The sequence below is a fragment of the Macaca fascicularis genome, chromosome 11, assembly GCF_037993035.2.
Source record: "Macaca fascicularis isolate 582-1 chromosome 11, T2T-MFA8v1.1".
In the NCBI taxonomy this organism is placed as follows: domain Eukaryota; kingdom Metazoa; phylum Chordata; class Mammalia; order Primates; family Cercopithecidae; genus Macaca; species Macaca fascicularis.
The window spans coordinates 37,099,204-37,116,364 of record NC_088385.1 but is presented as its reverse complement, the minus strand read 5'-3'; the positions used below and the strand labels follow the sequence as shown (position 1 = coordinate 37,116,364).

Here is a 17,161-nt window from a genome sequence, read left to right as displayed (position 1 = left end):
GTCTGTAATCCCTCACCTCCCTCCCAACATTCACCCCTCAAATCCCCAAAGTCCATTGTATCACTCTTATGCCTTTGCGTTCTCATAGCTTGGCTTCTGCATGTAAGTGAGAACATAGGATAGTTGGTTTTCCATTCCTGAGTTACTTTACTTAGAATGATCTCCACCTGCACCCAATTTGCTGCAAAATACATTATTTTGTTCCTTTTAATAACTAAGTAGTATTCCATGGTGTGTGTGTATATATATATATATATATATATATATATATATATATCACACTTTCTTTGTTTACTTGTTGGTCAATGGGCACATAGGTTGGTTCCATATATTTGTAATTGCAAATTGTGCTGCTATCAACATGTATGTGCAAGTGTTTTTTTCATATAATGACTTCTTTTCTTCTTTGTAGATACCCAGTAGTGGGATTGCTGAATGAAATGGTGGTTCTACTTTTAGTTCTTTAAGGAATCTCCGTACTGTTTTCCATAGTGGTTGTACTAATTTGCTTTCCCACCAGCAGTACAAAAGTGTTCCCTTTTCACCACATCCATGCTAACATCTATTGTTTTTTGACTTTTTAATTATGACTATTCTTGCTAGAATACGGTGGTATCTCATTGTGGTTTTAATTTGCATTTCTCTGATAATTAGTGATGTTGAGCATTTTTTCATACATTTGTTGACTGTTTGGATATCTTCTTTTGAGAACAGTCTATTCATGTCCTTTCCTCATTTTTTGATGGGGTCATTGTTTTTTTCTTGCTGATTGGTTTGCATTCCTCATAGATTCTGGACACTAGTCCTTTGTCAGATTTCATCATTTGCATATATTTTCTCCCACTGGGTGGGTTGTCTGTTTACTCTGCTGATTATTTCTTTGGCAGTACAGAAGCTTTTTGTTTAATTAGGTCTGATTTGTTTACTTTTGTTTTTGTTGCATTTGGTTTTGGGTTCTTAGTTATGAATTCTTTGCCTAAGCCAATGTCCAGAGTGTTTTTCTGATGTTATCTTCTAGAATTCTTACGGTTCAGGTCTTTAATTTAAGTCTTTGATCCATCTTGAGTTGATTTTTGTATTAGGTGAGAAATGGAGATTCAGTTCCATTCTTCTACATGTGGCTTGCCAATTTTCCCAGTATCATTTATTTAATAGGGTGTTCTTTTCCAAGTTTTTATTTTTGTGTACTTTGTTGAAGATCAGTTAGTTGGATCTGACTTTACACCTGGGTTCTCTATTCTAGTCCTTGATCTATGTGCCTACTTTTTACCAGTACCATACTGTTTTAGTAACTATAGCCTCGTAGTATAATTTGAAGTCAGGTGATGTGATGCCTTCAGATTTGTTCTTTCTGCTTAGTGTTTATTTAACTATGTGAGTGAGTTCTTTCGTTCCATATGATTTTTAGGATTGTTTTAACTCATTCTGTCAAGAATGATGCTGGTATTGAAGGGAATTGCATTTGAGTCTGTAGATTGCTTTGGGCAGTATGGTCATTTCACAATATTGATTCCTTCCATCCATGAGCATGGGATGTGTTTCCATTTATTTGTGTCATCTATTATTTCTTTCAGCAGTGTTTTGTAGTTTTTCTTGTAGAGATCCTTTACTTCCTTGCTTAAGTATATTCCTAGGTATTTTATTTTATTTCTTTTTTGCAGCTGTTGTAAAAGGGATTGAGTTCTTGATTTGATTCTCAGTTTGTCATTGTTGGTGTATAGCAGTGCTACTGAGTTGTATACATTGATTTTGTAACCCGAGACTTTACTGAATTCATTTATCAGATCTAGGAGCTTTGTAGATGAGTTTTTAGGGATTTCTAGAGATGCAGTCATATCAGTGGCAAACAGCAACAGTTTGACTTCCTCTTTTCCAATTTGGATGCACTTTATTTCTTTCTTTTGTCTGATTGCGCTGGATAGGACTTCTAATACTATGTTGAATAGAAGTGGTGAAAGTGGGCATTATTGTCTTGATCCAGTTCTCAGGGGGATGCTTTCAACTTTTCCCTATTCAGTATGGTTTTGGCTGTGGGCTTGTCATATACGACTTTTATTACTTTGAGGTAAGTCCTTGGCATGCTTATTTTGTTGAGGGATTTTTATCATAAAGGAATGCTGGATTTCATTAAATGCCTTTTCTGCATCTATTGAGATGATCATATGTTTTTATAAATTCTGTTTATGTGATGTATCACACTTATTGACTTATGTATGTTAAACTATCCTTGCATCAATTTAGGGGCCTAATTACCATAACCTTTCCACTGTCGGGTTATGCTCATGTTGAATCTGAATTGACAAGCAAAATTTGAAGTCATCAAAAGGGTGAAACATTATGATGTAAGATATCATTAACAACAATTATATTGATTTTATAGCTAGCTCTGATTAATCCAAATACTTAGTTGAGTTTTCCTGAATTTATTTTGTCCTCTACATTAATTTTATACAATATTTCTCTTAGACCAGATGCAAGGGAGCATGGGGATACAGAAAGAGTGTGAAACAGGCAGCTGTTGTGAACTGTTTAGCAATTGTGCTGAGAGTCAAACATTGCAATTAAACTCACAGAAAGAACTTAATGAATTGCAGTTTAAAATTTTATCTCTTCTTGTTTCTTCTCACAAAAAAATAAGGGAATCGAAAATTATAAAAATGTTAAGTTGGTTTTTTACTCATGAATCCAATTAGAAATTATGCAGAGTTAAGAAAAAACACATTTAACTACTAAACAAAATTGTTTTCATAGCCTTTTAATATCTTTTCCTTCAAAGGAACTTCTTTTTAGGCCTGGTTCTTAGTATTCAATATTATACACTTCCATTAGTTTAGTTATTATTGATGTAGGTATTTACATGAAAATACAAGCTTGATTGTTTGTGAAACCAGGTTGTTAGTTTGTTACTTTTCATTCATTGTCTCAATCCCTAAAATAGTGTGTTTAGCTGCAGTAGACAGATTTATGGATTCAGGTACACAGTGAGCAGATGAGAGAGATGCATTCTAAATCAACCAAAATCCAATTTTTATTCAAATATTCTCTGAAATACAAATCTAATTTTTAGATTTTTTTTTTTTATAAGCAGTGCCATGTTTTTTTCTGGAGTATGAGATACATTCTATGATTTGAAATAGTAAAAAGTTTTATTTTCTAAACAGAAGAATAATATTCATGAAGGGGCTTTGTTATAACATAATAAACACTGATGGTCTCTTCTGGATTATTGACCTTGGTGTCGTCATTTTTAATCATACTCTGTACTTTTATCCTGTAGTTATTTTATTCCTCTTTATTTATTAAAAATAGTTTTAGATATTAAAATTTGAATACAATTGTCTACCTAAAATGTTTATTTAGTAATCTCTAACCTTTGACATTGAATACTTCAATTATCATTAATAAGGACAATGTCAGATTTCTTTCAAATTACATACTGTTAAGAAATCTAAGATAATTTCTTAGGTAGCATCATTATTATTTCAGTTATTATTATTTGTGAAATGGGTATATTCACTTTTACAGACTTGTAGAATACATACTTCCATATTCTCAGCAGCTCACACTAAGTATCTGAAGACAGAATTATAAATTTCAATTTGCTTCTTTTGCCTTTTAGTCCTCTATGTCTCTCAAGTGTTATGACACTTCACTTCCCCATCACCTTAACTCAGAAACAAATATCTACAAAGTTTCCCACATCTCTTTGATTGGCAGATGAAGGGGGAAAACAGATCACAAACTTCGTTGCACACTGAGTCCCTGCTAAGCCACTAGAATTTCATGTAACATGAAATCTTGGTCTATGCTTTTATCAGAAAATTGAGTGTGTTAGAAACTTGGAGGTCTACAGACTGTCATTTTTTTCCTTTGAAGAAAGGCCAAACTCTAATCCAGCCAGTCCAGGTGAGCTTATACTAATTTTCCTGGGTATCATTTTAATTGTTTATTTGTATGATTTGTTTGTTCAAAGAGACATAGTTTTAAAATATTTTTGTAGGTCTGAACACAGAGTGGCCATTGAGTAAGTATGGACTAATTAACCATTTGGAGCATGATTTTCTACCCTTTTTTTCTTCCAAATTTCTTAGCAAAATTAAAACATAATGAAAAAATATAACTTTAAATACAGAGTGTGACAAACTGGAATACAAACCCTCACATCTGTCTCTCTCAGACCTTATCAATTTGCGATCTTACTCTCTCCACGAGTCATACAGCAATGATCAGATAAAACAGATGGACCAGGCTTTCTGGAATAAGAAAACATGCTTTTGTATTGCCTCTACTAGAATTTGTCTCAGCTGAACTCTATATCTTCATTGTAGTTACTTGGAGGAAAGGCAAAATCAAGATTAAAAGCACAAACTGCTTGTTTTTTTCATATCTTAAGAGAAAGGGAGTATGAGAGAAGGTAATAGGAAAGAGAGTAAGTGGACAGGAACTTCTAGGAAAGAAATTCAGTAAGGAATAAATGTTTGGGAAAAAGTCAGCCCAGTTGCAAAGAAGTGGTTGCAGATAATTGAGGCATTGTATAGTAGTGGCAAAGAATTTGGGTTCTGGCATTAATTGTACAGTTCAGATCCTGGATCTGCCTCTTGCTAGCATAACCTGTTTTCATTTCTGTGAAACAGGAATATAAATAACAATGCCTATTTCATAGAATGGCTGTGAGGGTTAACTAAATTTCATATAGTTAACACTAAATGCTAGCTATTAATTTTATGGAAAATCTCAAAGTTCTAATATGTCTAAGCTCATCATATTGTTGTAGTAATTGCCCTAGTTATGAGAGACATGAAGAAAAAAGTATGTATTCGAATTTACAAAGCCAATGAAAATCACTTTCTTACAGTTCATTTCTGTTTGAGGATAACCCCAGGATACTTCTTTCAGTCCAGACAGCCCTGTTCACTCCAACCCAAACTCAACCCTAAATCTAAATCTTGTTTGAAAAATTTTTTAAAAGCACTATCTACCTATCATAAGCTAATCTTAAAGACTGAAGTGGGCCTCTTGATACTACTTATTGTAGAGGCTAGTTGAATATCAGTAAGTTCCTTCATCAACAGGCCCTATACAGATTTTTTTTTTTTTTTTTTTTTTTTTTACTTAAAAATACTTGAACAATTGAAATAATTCTGTAAAACATTTAACTTAGTTTTATAAAATTGGTGTCAGGCTGGGCATGATGGCTCACACCTGTAATCCCAGCACTTTGAGAGGCTGAGGCAGGTGAATCTCTTGAGCCCGGGAGTGTGAGACCAGCCTGGGCAATATAATGTGCCCGCATCTCCATAAAAATTAAAAAATATAATAGTTGGGTGTGGTGGCACATGTGTGTTCTCCCAGCTACTCAGTGGGCTAAGGTGCAGGGATTGTTAAACCCAAGAGGTTGAGGCTGCTATGAGCCATGATGATGCTACTGACGTGCAGTCAGCCTGGCAACAGAACGAGACCTCTTCTTAAAAAAAAAAAAAAAAAAAGTGTCATTGCATTGGATATGTTGCTTCAGGGAGCACATTTTGCCAGAACATGCAACACTATAAAGTTTTTTTTTCCATTAATCCAATTTCTTATTCAAAAATGAAATATACATGTCTAGGATTTTTATAATGCTTTTTGTTGTGGCACCCAAGTACTTTCATTTATCAAATTAGTGGAAAGCTAAACCCTGCGGTGCTGAGTAGGGTTAAATCTAATAAAAACAAAGCCATTCTGCCGTCTATAAATACTTTCACATGAAACATTATCATATCGAAACTGAACTCATCTAAAGTAAGATCTAGAAAACAAACTTTTAGGAATATTAAGAAGACTGTCATAAACATTGATTTGGTTAAGGTTTGATTCTCATTTTTGTACATTTAAAATGTATACTTGGGCTGGGCACAGTGGGTCACGCCTGTAATCCCAGCACTTTGAGAGGCCGAGGTGGGCGGATCACCTGAGGTCGGGAGTTTGAGACCAGCCTGACTAACATGGAGAAACCCCGTCTCTACTAAAAATACAAAAATTCACCAGGCGTGGTGGTGCATGCCTGTAATCCCAGCTACTTGGGAGACTGAGGCAGGAGAATCGCTTGAACCCGGGAGGCAGAGGTCACAGTGAGCCAAGATCGTGCCATTGCACTCCAGCCTGGGCAACAAGAGCAAAACTCCATCTGGAAAAAAAAAAATGTATACTTGGAAAGCATAGAGATGTCTAGTTACATACTTTATGATTGTGATTTCGTTGCCAGTTTATGTTATGCTGCAGATAAGTTTTTTCAGAGTCCTCCATTTCAAAGTCAAAGGAAACTCTTCAGGTATGTCTCATCATCAGGGCTAGCACTAATCTTGCCAAATATTGACACTCTGTTGGTATTGGGCAGTTTCATAGCTACGTTGCTTGGTTACAGTGTGCACTTTTAGCCACACACAGTGAAAACTGAAAGAATTGAGTGATGCAACAGCAATGAATTTTTGTAAAACTATTATTAATACTAGAAAAACAACTTTACATCTTTCCCTCCTGATGATGTGCTAATAATTTCCTCTTTAAACATATAACTTTTCTTTGAAACTTAGAAACTTTTGTAGGAACAAAATTTTATCATCTACGTCTGTGAAATTATTCTTTTGTAAACAACACACTTTGCTATTTCTAAAATAGTTTCATAGTTGAGGGCAATTAAAAGGTTGGGGGCTGGGAGCAGGAGAAACAGAAATACATAAAAACAGTAGCTCACCAAAGGCAGGAGGTAGTAGGGTGGGAAAAAGTTTGTCACTGACATTGCTTAGAATTGCTAGTGTATGGTGATATTAAAATGTAGTTTGCATATGCACAAGATATATTACTATATTTAAGTTCTGTACAGACAGTGTACCCCTCTACTGCCTGTACTGGTTGGAGCTTCATTGCCCCACCCTTGATACATCACTAACCCACATTACAGGAAGGACTAATGAAAGATAAATTTATGTTAATATAAAGAAGGAACTCTCTTCTGACCCAACAGAGAAGAGGATTATTGTGAACCAGGAGAAAATGGCATGGGTTACTCAAGGAATTCGTCTTCCAGCATGTAGAGTATTTGCTATGTGCAAGTACTTTAGAGTTTTATTTCTAACATTTAGAAGTCTCCTTCAAAGTGGTTGTTACCTATCTATCATGAGAAAACTGAGACCCAGAGAGTTGATAGTTTTGCAAGGAGTCACAACTAGCTAGCTAGTGGTGATTCTGGGATTCAAACTCCAGTCTATATGACTCAAGAGTTCACTATCTTCCTACTAGGCAGGCATTACGTCTCTGGCACCTACCTCATTTTAAATGGGATTTTGATGGACAGTGCTTACATTTTCGGTTTGGGGTTGATTATTTTGTTAGCTTATTTTGATTATGTCACATATATTTTCTAACTATTGGTTAGAAAAAAGATTAGCAATTTTGCATACCTTTTTGATAAGGTGTTCTTGAGTTGCACGAAGATAAGCTAGCCTCCTTGTGAAGTTGTATTTTGGAGTAGTATTATTGTGTGAAAAAATATAGAAATCAATCTTCAAAGTCTAGAGAAATTAGAAAGTTTTGTTGATTTGTAAAAACTGGATTCAGTAAGAATGAAGAATAAAAAGTTGAGGAATCATATCTCTTGTCTCCAGTTATTTTTTTTTACTCTTACTTTTGACATTTCACTGATCCCCAGGAATCCAGAGTGTGTGAAGGAAAGAAAGGATAGAAAATAAGGCAAAAGTCAAAGTTTACAATTACTTCATGCAGTAGAATTTTGTTTGAGGAAGTACCTAGATAACACCTAATAAGGTTAGATCATAAATTCATAGTGCAGTTTTGGGTTGGGCAGGTTGGGACCTTATTAGTGGGTGTGAAGGAAAGGAAATCTGACATGGGAAGGTCAGATACTGAGAAATAACCCGAACCTCTGGTAGACCCAGAAATTTGATAAGCATTATACAATCCAGTATTCAAAGAAGTATGCTAAACTCAGGTTCTGAAAAACTAGTATCAGTAATCGTGATAATAATGAATCAACTACTTAATGGGCCTTCTAAAGGACAGGTGCTTTTATGGTCCTCACAGCAACAATCCAAGGAAGGTTTTATAATTCTTTACAAGTGAGCTGCAGAAGGTCGAATAGTTTTCTCAAGGTCACATGAATCATAAGTGAAGGTATTTATATCTGAATTGCATTTGTGCATCTCAAAACCTGCCCTCATTCTAGGATATATTACTTGGCAAGATCTTAATTCACTGAGTAGTTCATGGGCATGGGATGCTAGAATTTTGAAGATGCAGCAAAGTTTGGAATCAGGCATCTGTCTGCATTGCCATTCAGGTAGTTGAACCACTTTTAAGAAAAGCAAGAAGACAAGACAGAAAAGGGCTCAGAGTTTAGCCCATGGTGAAAGAAGGTCAAGAAGGGTTAGGATGGATGACAATGTTTGAGGCAAGTGCACCAGGGCTTCAGGACGTGTTCCATAACCAAAATGTGAACTAGAATGCATATTGGTAAATCAAGGCAGAAGCATAGTCCTGATACCAACATGGAAAGAATGAGAGGAATATTATTGTTGGATGGGCATCCCAACTACATTTTTGAGTTCTAGATACCAACAGCTAGTGGATCTGAATCTGTTTGTCAAGATTAATTTAAAGAGGAGTGTGAGAAATTCATTGTATAATTTACGAAGTTCGCTTTGTGCAACTGAACCAGATTTGAAATTGGTAAGAAAGGAAAACAAGCCTTATGCACATCCCCATCAGAGTTTTGTTAGTTCTCTGTAATGAATTCATAATAACAGCTGTAGAAAACACGTGTAAGATGGTATTACCCTCTGTATGTGTACATGTGTGTCTAGTTTTCTTTGATACTCCCATATATACTTGTTTCCTGTGGGTCTTTGCTGTTCTAGTAAATTATTCTCAGCTTGACATCTGATTTCTCTGTCATTCACAGCTTTGGAAAGATGGTAGAGTAAAATAGGGACATTTTCCAAGTGCATATTTTAGTAGTACTAGGACATATGTATTGGGAAGTCTCATGAGATGTTAGTACTAACTCATGCAATTTGGCAGGCATAACTTTTTTATATTCTAAAATATAATGCTGCTAACTGGATTTTATGAAATCCTTCTGTCTTTTCTGCTTCTGAAACATAAAATGACAGCTAAAGTAACACTTCCTAAACAAGATGTTTCGAGGATTTAAATGTGATTGTTTATGAATATTCTGTCAGGAGTAATCTTGTATAAATTTGGATTTTTTTTTTTACTTTGACACATGATTGATTTTTTTCCTCTAACATTAGGCTTCAAGCAATATTAGAGAATGAAAAAGGGTAACAACTTGACTGACTGAAATGTTGTTTGGTTTACTTTCATAACAGATTGTTTATTAAAGTCTTCAAGAAACCTGTTTTATAACTTGAGGTTATAGTATTGCTAGGAACTTTCTTTAAAATTTTTATCAGTTATTATTTTCTAAATACATAGAGTATGGCACTTGATTTGATAAGTATGTATTATAATATGAATGGAAACCCTTAGGAATCATGGGGTTGAACAAACTGATGTTCACAGTAAATGTGCAGGTGAGTTTTAGGTTATGCTATTGATTTTGAATTCAGTGATAAAATGCTGTGTTATCTTTGTCATTGTTTTTTAACAATATAAAACTGGAGTTTTGCCCTGTGAGTTCAAGAATGGTGTTTCATTTGCTCCTGTTTCTCTTGATCCTACAGCACAGTGCTTGGCCGTTGGAAGGTGCTCCATAAATCGTTGTTGAACTGTGGTTTTCTAAGTAGAAAAATCTCAATGGTATGATAGTAGTTAGCCTAGTGACCATCGCTACCATGAGCTGCTTTATTTAGTAAGCCATGGTATTTTCCTTCTCAGCTGAATGCTGCTGCTGATTCAAAGTAATAAAGGCGAGAGATTCTTCCTGACATGCAGAATGAGACAAAGAATTAACCAAATCTTGTCATCAATCAGTCATCAAATATGCTTCAGGATTCTGCTTTACTCATTGAGTGTCTATGTTGCACTGTAATTACCAAATGGTCTTATTTATCATTTAGTGCTAAACGAATGCATCCACCTTTTATACTTAAGCTTAAGAGTATAAGTTTCCACATATTGGAAACCACCTCACTGTATTTACTGGGCAAGTGGACACATTTGTTTTATGATTGTTTCTAACATGTTCTTCAGGGTAGCCTAGGATGTGTAGCATAACCATCAACTTCCTAGAAGCATTGGTTGCAGATACAAGACTTCAGTAGTTGTAGATACAAAAAGTGCCCTGGATTTCAACAGTGCTCATTGGTCCTGCCTTTCGTTCTTCTTCCTTCCTTCCTTCCTTCTTACCTTCCTTCCCTCTTTTTTTCTTTTCTTCTTTTCTACAGTTCATTGTTTTGTTGTACATAGTCTACATAGTTTTGTAATGTAGTTTAGCTATTTATAGTTTTAGTAAGTGAGTTTAATTCTAAATATCTGCTCCTTTTTATTTTCATTTTTTAATAGTGTCTCACTCTGTTGCCCAGGCTGGAGTGCAATAGTGCAATTATAGCTCACTGCAGCCTCAAATTCCTAGGCTGAAGAAATCATCACACCTCAGCCTCCTATGTAGTTGGGACTACAAGTGTACACCACCCCACCTGGTTATTTTTTAAAGTTTGTATTCAGACTGGGTCCCAATATGTTGCCCAGGCTGGTCTTGAACTCCTGGCTTCAAGTGATCCTCCCACCTCAGCCTCTCAGAGTGCTGGGATTATAAGTGTGATCCACTGTGCCTGGCCTCTGCTCTCTCCTTCTTTTTAACGCTTATGTATGGGTCTTTAGTGAATAGCCATAACTTTTCTTTATAGCTTTGGTAGGCACAACTTTGGCTTTGAGAGGACCTTTGCATCTATGACTACTGAAGTCTTGTATCTGCAACCAGTGCTTCTAGGAAGTTGAAGGTTATGCCACACATCCTGGGCTACGCTGGAGAAAAAGTTAGAAACAATCATAAAACAAATGTATCCATTCGTCCAGCAAATACCATGAGGTTTCAATATGTGGAAAGCGTTGTGCAGATGCTGTTACAAGAGAGAGTTGAATCAAGATAATAATGTGTATTTTCCTACAGTGTATTGACATTGAACCAAAGACTGGACTTCCAAATTGATCTTTATAGTCTGTTAAAACATATATTCTTAAAGCTCAAAGTTATTTTTTATTCCTAATGAGGTGTTATTTGAATAAAATAACAAAAAAGAATATATACAGATTATTTTATTTATATATTTGATAACATATTTGATAGAAGGAAAAATTTGCCCAAGCATGAGATTATATCCAGATTTTTTTTTTTACCATTAAGAACATCTATGTAGAATTTTTTCCAGGATTGCAGCATAATATTAATAATAGAATCCATATCCTTTATTGTGTGCCTATTATAGCCAGGAAGTTTGCAAATATTTAACTGGAGAAACAGATTAGTATAGAGGTTATGATTATGGTCTTTGTAGTTGAATGTGAATTCAAATTCCAGTGTTCTTGTTTATTACTGGTGTGGAAATTATTAAGTTTTGTAAGCATAGATTTCCTTCTCTGTAAAAAGAAGATGATAGTATCTTCTCTTTAAAATTATTGTGTGGTTAACTGGTAGTAGCCATGTAACGTCACATTATATATAATGTGTGATATATATAATGTGAATATCTTATGATATATGTATATATATTATGTGTGTAAAATAAAACATGTATGTAATATCTCATGTTGTTTCCTTTCAGTTCTCACTTCATTTCTATGGTCCAGGTACCTGCCCTCCAAGAGTTTTGAAATTTGGCTAAGGTCACCAACTGGGTTGCTGGGACTCAAACCCAGTTCATTCAGATTCAAAATCCACACCCTTTCTAATCTACCATACTGCTGTGTGTCACAGTCATTTCTCTCCCTACCACAGCATGACAAAGCAGTGTGCTGATGGTGATTGTTCTTTTCAGTCCCTCAAAGGGGCTTTTATCTGAAAATGTTCTCCCAGAAGTCTTACTATATTCTTTTTTTTAAAATTTGTACTCACTTAGGTTCATGCTGGTTAGTATTATGCTCCAAATTAGCCTATATTCTTAGCCTATAAACCTGATTTCTGCTCTGAGAAAAAAATACCATATAACTATTCATATAAAGGGAATCTATACTAGTTTTTGTTAAATGTAAGCAAGAAAGGTTGTTGTTTCCGTAGGGGAAAAAAAAAACAATGTGTGAATTTGATTCAATACCTGCATTGCATTTAGGTCTTTCCAGGCTGGATATTTGGAGAAAGAAGGAAATATCACTATAGTTTTTACAAAGAGAACTACAAGGGACCCTATGCTGTAATAGCAGAATCAGATTGCTTTATTTAAATCCCATCATTATTTATCCAATAGTTCCAAACTTCAAAGTGTTAAATCAATTGTGCTGTGTGATCAAAAGTAATTTGTTGCTAAAAAAAAATAAGGTACTCGTTTTCAGATGATTTACTTTTAATTAAACATATTTTGTAGATTAAATGTGATTCCAGGTTATTACAGTATTTATAGCATTGTCATGTATTTGTGTTTGTATATTTTCTCTGGGAAGAAAGAGATGGAATTACATATAGAGTCATAGGTATGCTCAAAAAAGTGAATTTCTTATGTGAATGCCACCACCTCATTAGTTTCCATCAGAAAAAAAAACTAAACTAATTCAGTAAAATAACTTTGGGTAACAACCATGTGCTGAAATATGTATACACACACACACACATATATATACACACATACACACACACATATATATACACACACACACACACGGTCCCCAAGTTACAATAGTTCAACAAGATTTTTCTTTACCATGGTGCAAAATCAATATGCATTCAGTAGAAAGAAAAGCAGTATGATATGCTCTCCTGATGCTGGGCAGTGGCCACAGCTCCCAGTCAGCCACAGGATCACTGGGTAAACAACTGATAACTCCAAAGTGTACTGTGTTGCCAGATTATTTTGCCCAACTATAGGCTAATGGAAGCATTCAGAGCACAATAAAATAGGCTAGAGTTAACTATGACTTTCCTTAGGTAAGGTATTTAAATGCGTTTGTCTTACAGTGTTTTCAACTTATGGTTGATTTATCAGGATGTAACCCCACTGCAAGTTGAGGAGCATTTTGTAACATATTTCATCAATCACTACATATCTGTATTTATCTATATCTGTAAATACACCACACACACATGCACACATACACATACACATACACAAAAACACACAGAGAAATGCTGTGAGCAATGGGAGACTACTAGTGTCTGAAATACTTCATTTCTGAAGAAAACAAAAGAAAATCCTGTTTGTTTCTTTTTTCACCTTTTCTTTTAGATTCAAGAGTTACATGTGCATGTTTGTTACCTGGATATATTGTGTGATGCTGAGGTTAAGGGTACAAATGATCCCGTCACCCAGGTACTGAGCATAGTACCCAACAGTTCATTTTTCAGCTCTCAAGACATCCTTCTTCCTTCTCTCCTCTAATAGTCACCAGTGTCTGTTGTTGCCATCTTTATGTCCATGAGTACCCAATGTTTAGCTCACACTTATAGGGAAGAATGTGTGGTGTTTGCTTTCTGTCCCTGCATTAATTTGCCTAGGGTATTGGTCTCCAGCTATATCCAAGTTGCTGCAAAGGGCATGACTTTATTCTTTGTTGTGGCTGTGTAGCATTCCATGGTGTGTATGTACCACATTTTTTAATATCTAATCCACTGTTGATGAGCAGCTAGGTTTGCTCCATGTCTTCACTATTCTGAATGATGCTGCAATGAACATGGAGTGCATGTGTCTTTTTGGTAAAATGATTTGTTTTCTTTTGGGTTTATGCCCAGTGATGGGATTGCTGAGTCCAGTGGTAGTTCTAAGTTCTTTGAGAAAACTCCAAACTGCTTTCCACAGTGGCTGGAACTAGTTTACATTCTCACCAACATTGTATAAGCATTCTTCCCTTTCTTCCACAGCCTGGCCAACCTCTGTTGTTTTTTGACACTGTTGTAAGAGCCATTCTGACTAACGTGAGATGTTATCTCATTGTGCTTGTGATCTGCATTTCTCTGATGATTACTGGTGTGAAGCATTTTTTCATGTATGTTGGCTAGTTTAGAAGTGTCTGTTCATGTCTTTTGCTCATTTTTTAATTGGGTTTTTTGCTTGTTGGTTTAAGTTCCTTGTAGATTCTGGATATCAGACTTTCGTCAGATGCATAGTTTGTGAATATTTTCTCCCATTCTCTAGGTTGTCTGTTCACTCTATTGATAGTTTCTTTTGTTGTGCAGATGCTCTTTAGATTAATTAGGTCCTACTTATCAATTTTGTTTTTGTTATGATTACTTTTGAGGATTTAGTCATAAATTATTTCCCAAGGCCAATATCCAGAATGGTGTTTTCAAGGTTTTCTTCTAGGATAATTATAGTTTGAGGTCTCATACTTAAATCTTTAATCCTTCTTGATTTAATAATTTTTGTATATGGTGAAAGGTAGGGGCCAAGTTTCATTCTTCTGCATGTGGCCAGCCAGTTATTCTAGCACCATTTGTGAAATAGATGCTATTCAATAAAATACTATTCAGTAAATTTCCCCATTGCTTATTTTAGTCAACTTTGTCCAAGATCAGATATCTATAGATGTGCAGCTTTATCTCTGGGCTCTGTATTCTGTTCCATTGGTCTGTGTGTCTGTTTTTGTACCAGTGCTATGCTGTTTTGGTTAGTCTTATACTAAAAAGTCAGGTAATGTGATGCCTCTGGCTTTGTTCTTTTTGCTTAAGATTGCTTTGACTCTTCAGGCTCTTTCTGGGTTCCCTAGGAACTTTAGAATAGTTTTTCCCAATTCTGTGAAAAATGACGTTAGTAGTTTGATAGGAATAGCATTGAATATTTAGATTGTTTTGGGCAGTGTGCCCATTGTAATAATTTTGATTGTTCCAATGCATGAGTATGGAATGTTTTTTCTTTTGTTATGTTCTATGATTTCTTTTGAAGTGTTTTATGGTTCTCCTGGTAGATATATTTCACTGCCTTGGTTAGATTTATTCCTATATATATTTATTTTTTGTGTGTCACTCTTGTGAATGGGATTGCATTCTTCATTTAGCCCTCAGCTTGAACGTTACTGGTGTATAAACATGCTACTGATTTTTGTACATGATTTTGTATCCTGAAACTTTGCAGAATTTATCAGTTCCAGGAGCCTTTTAGTGTAGTATTTAGGATTTTCTAGGTACAGAATTGTATGGTCCGTGAAGAGAGATGGTTTGACTTATTTTCCCATTTGGATGCCTTTTATTTCTTTCTCTTGCCAAATTGCTCTGGCCAGCTCTTCCAGTACTATGTGGAATAGGAGTGGTGAGAGTGGGCATCCTTGACTTGTTCCAGTTCTCAAGAGGAATGTTTCCAGTTTTTGCCCATTCAGTATGATGTTGGCTGTGAATTTGTCATAGATGGCCCTTATTATTTCGCGGAGTGTTCCTTCAACGCCTAGCTTCTTGTGAGTTTTATCAGGAAGGGATGCTGGAGAAAATCTTGTGTTTGGGGGATTGTTAAATAGAATTAGTTTAAGGAATGACATTATTAGAGATGATTTTAGCAATGCAGCACTTTTAAGGGCATGCTAATTTCATGATTACTACAGAACAATTTTAGAAACAGATAAATTAATAATAAATGGTGGCATTGAGGCTGGAAAACAATTATTTGCATTTTGACTACTTTGTTATGAGTCACTTACTTAGTTATCATACTCCAAAATAGGAGCTACTTTTATTCCTGAGACTTTAGTTTTCATTTTATGTGACTATAAATATATGTAACTATAAATACATTTTTGCCAAGTTCTTACCATGTAAAACTGCCTTTCTGATGCTATGCAATATGTACTGTAATATATCGCTCTTAATTAACGTTTGAGAAATTAGTGACATTAAAACATATAACCCAAATGGAAAAGAAACTCCTTTTATCAGGTTGTTTCATTATTAATGATTCTTGTTTACTTCTATTTCAGGACGCAAATCAATTTCACAGTGGCTATTGATTTTACAGCATCAAATGGTGAGTGGTTTGGTTATCCCCTGATAAAAATCATCAGCAATTACATGAAATATAAATTTATATTTTCATGAGTGTTAATTTATTCCTATATTCATATACTTCTGAAGCTTTCCATATAAAATATACATAAATTTTTCTTTCTTTTTAATGTTGTGAAATAGTTCAGATATACAAAAGGCTAGAAATAATATAAGAAAAATGCTAATAGTATCATTCAGATTTATTATATATTGAAATATTATCATTGTTTTACATGTCTTTAAAAGAATACAAATTTTAGATGTACTGAAGCCTATTGTATATCTCTGACCCATTCTCCTACCCTCTGTTCTTTTCTTTATATAACTATAATTCTGAAGTGTATCAAGTGATAATCCTCATTTTTATAGTACTTTTGTATGTATGAATTTATATAAATATAATTCAACAATATCTGTCCTTTATAAAGTTGGTTCACATTTACTCAATTATTAATTTTTAATAATTATTCATGTTAACACATTAATATCTAATTCACTTAGAGGGACTGATATGTAACAGTCCATGTATGGATATTCATAATTTATGTATTAACCCTTTTAAGAAAAAAAAGATAGTGGACTTTTATGTTGAAGCGACTTTATTTCAAACAGAACAATCATTTGAAATTAGTTATTATGTATCATCAGAATGTGAACCTCATTATGTAACTTTTACCAGAAGTTGCCACTAGTTTATATTTGTCTATTTTTTCTTTCAAATGGCTTATTATATCTATGGATCCCACCTTATATTGTCTTTATTTCATATTTATCTCACAATGATTCACATTTTACAAAATAAAAGAAATTTTAGGGAAGAAAGTACCTTAGAAATCACTTAATTGAACCCTCCTCTTATACAAGTGAGGACCCTCAGATCCAGGAAATATTTTTACTAATAAACACACTTGGCTTGTTAGTTCTAGAGTTAGAACTACAGATAAGACCAGACTCTAATTCAGCTTTCACTGCATGTCACGTTCATTCTCCAACAGTGTGGTTTCCATTAATCATTTTTACTCGTGTTTTATT

General features: G+C 34.6%; 1 protein-coding gene across 13 annotated transcripts in view; it reads left to right on the top strand.

Moving 5' to 3' along the window:
- CPNE8 (copine 8) overlaps positions 1 to 17,161 on the top strand; it is a 240,112-nt gene that overhangs the window by 173,184 nt on the left and 49,767 nt on the right. For 8 of the 13 annotated variants that reach the window (XR_012419728.1, XM_074005898.1, XM_074005899.1 and 5 more), the window contains 2 exons: positions 13,389 to 13,472; positions 16,063 to 16,109. Coding sequence is in view for 12 of the 13 variants with exons in the window: in XM_074005898.1 (XP_073861999.1) it covers positions 13,389 to 13,472; positions 16,063 to 16,109 (131 nt within the window). In the remaining variant the exon portion in view is untranslated. The remainder of the gene's footprint in view (positions 1 to 13,388; positions 13,473 to 16,062; positions 16,110 to 17,161) is intronic. The other 5 variants (XM_074005902.1, XM_005570561.5, XM_045365011.3 and 2 more) reach the window with 1 other exon arrangement.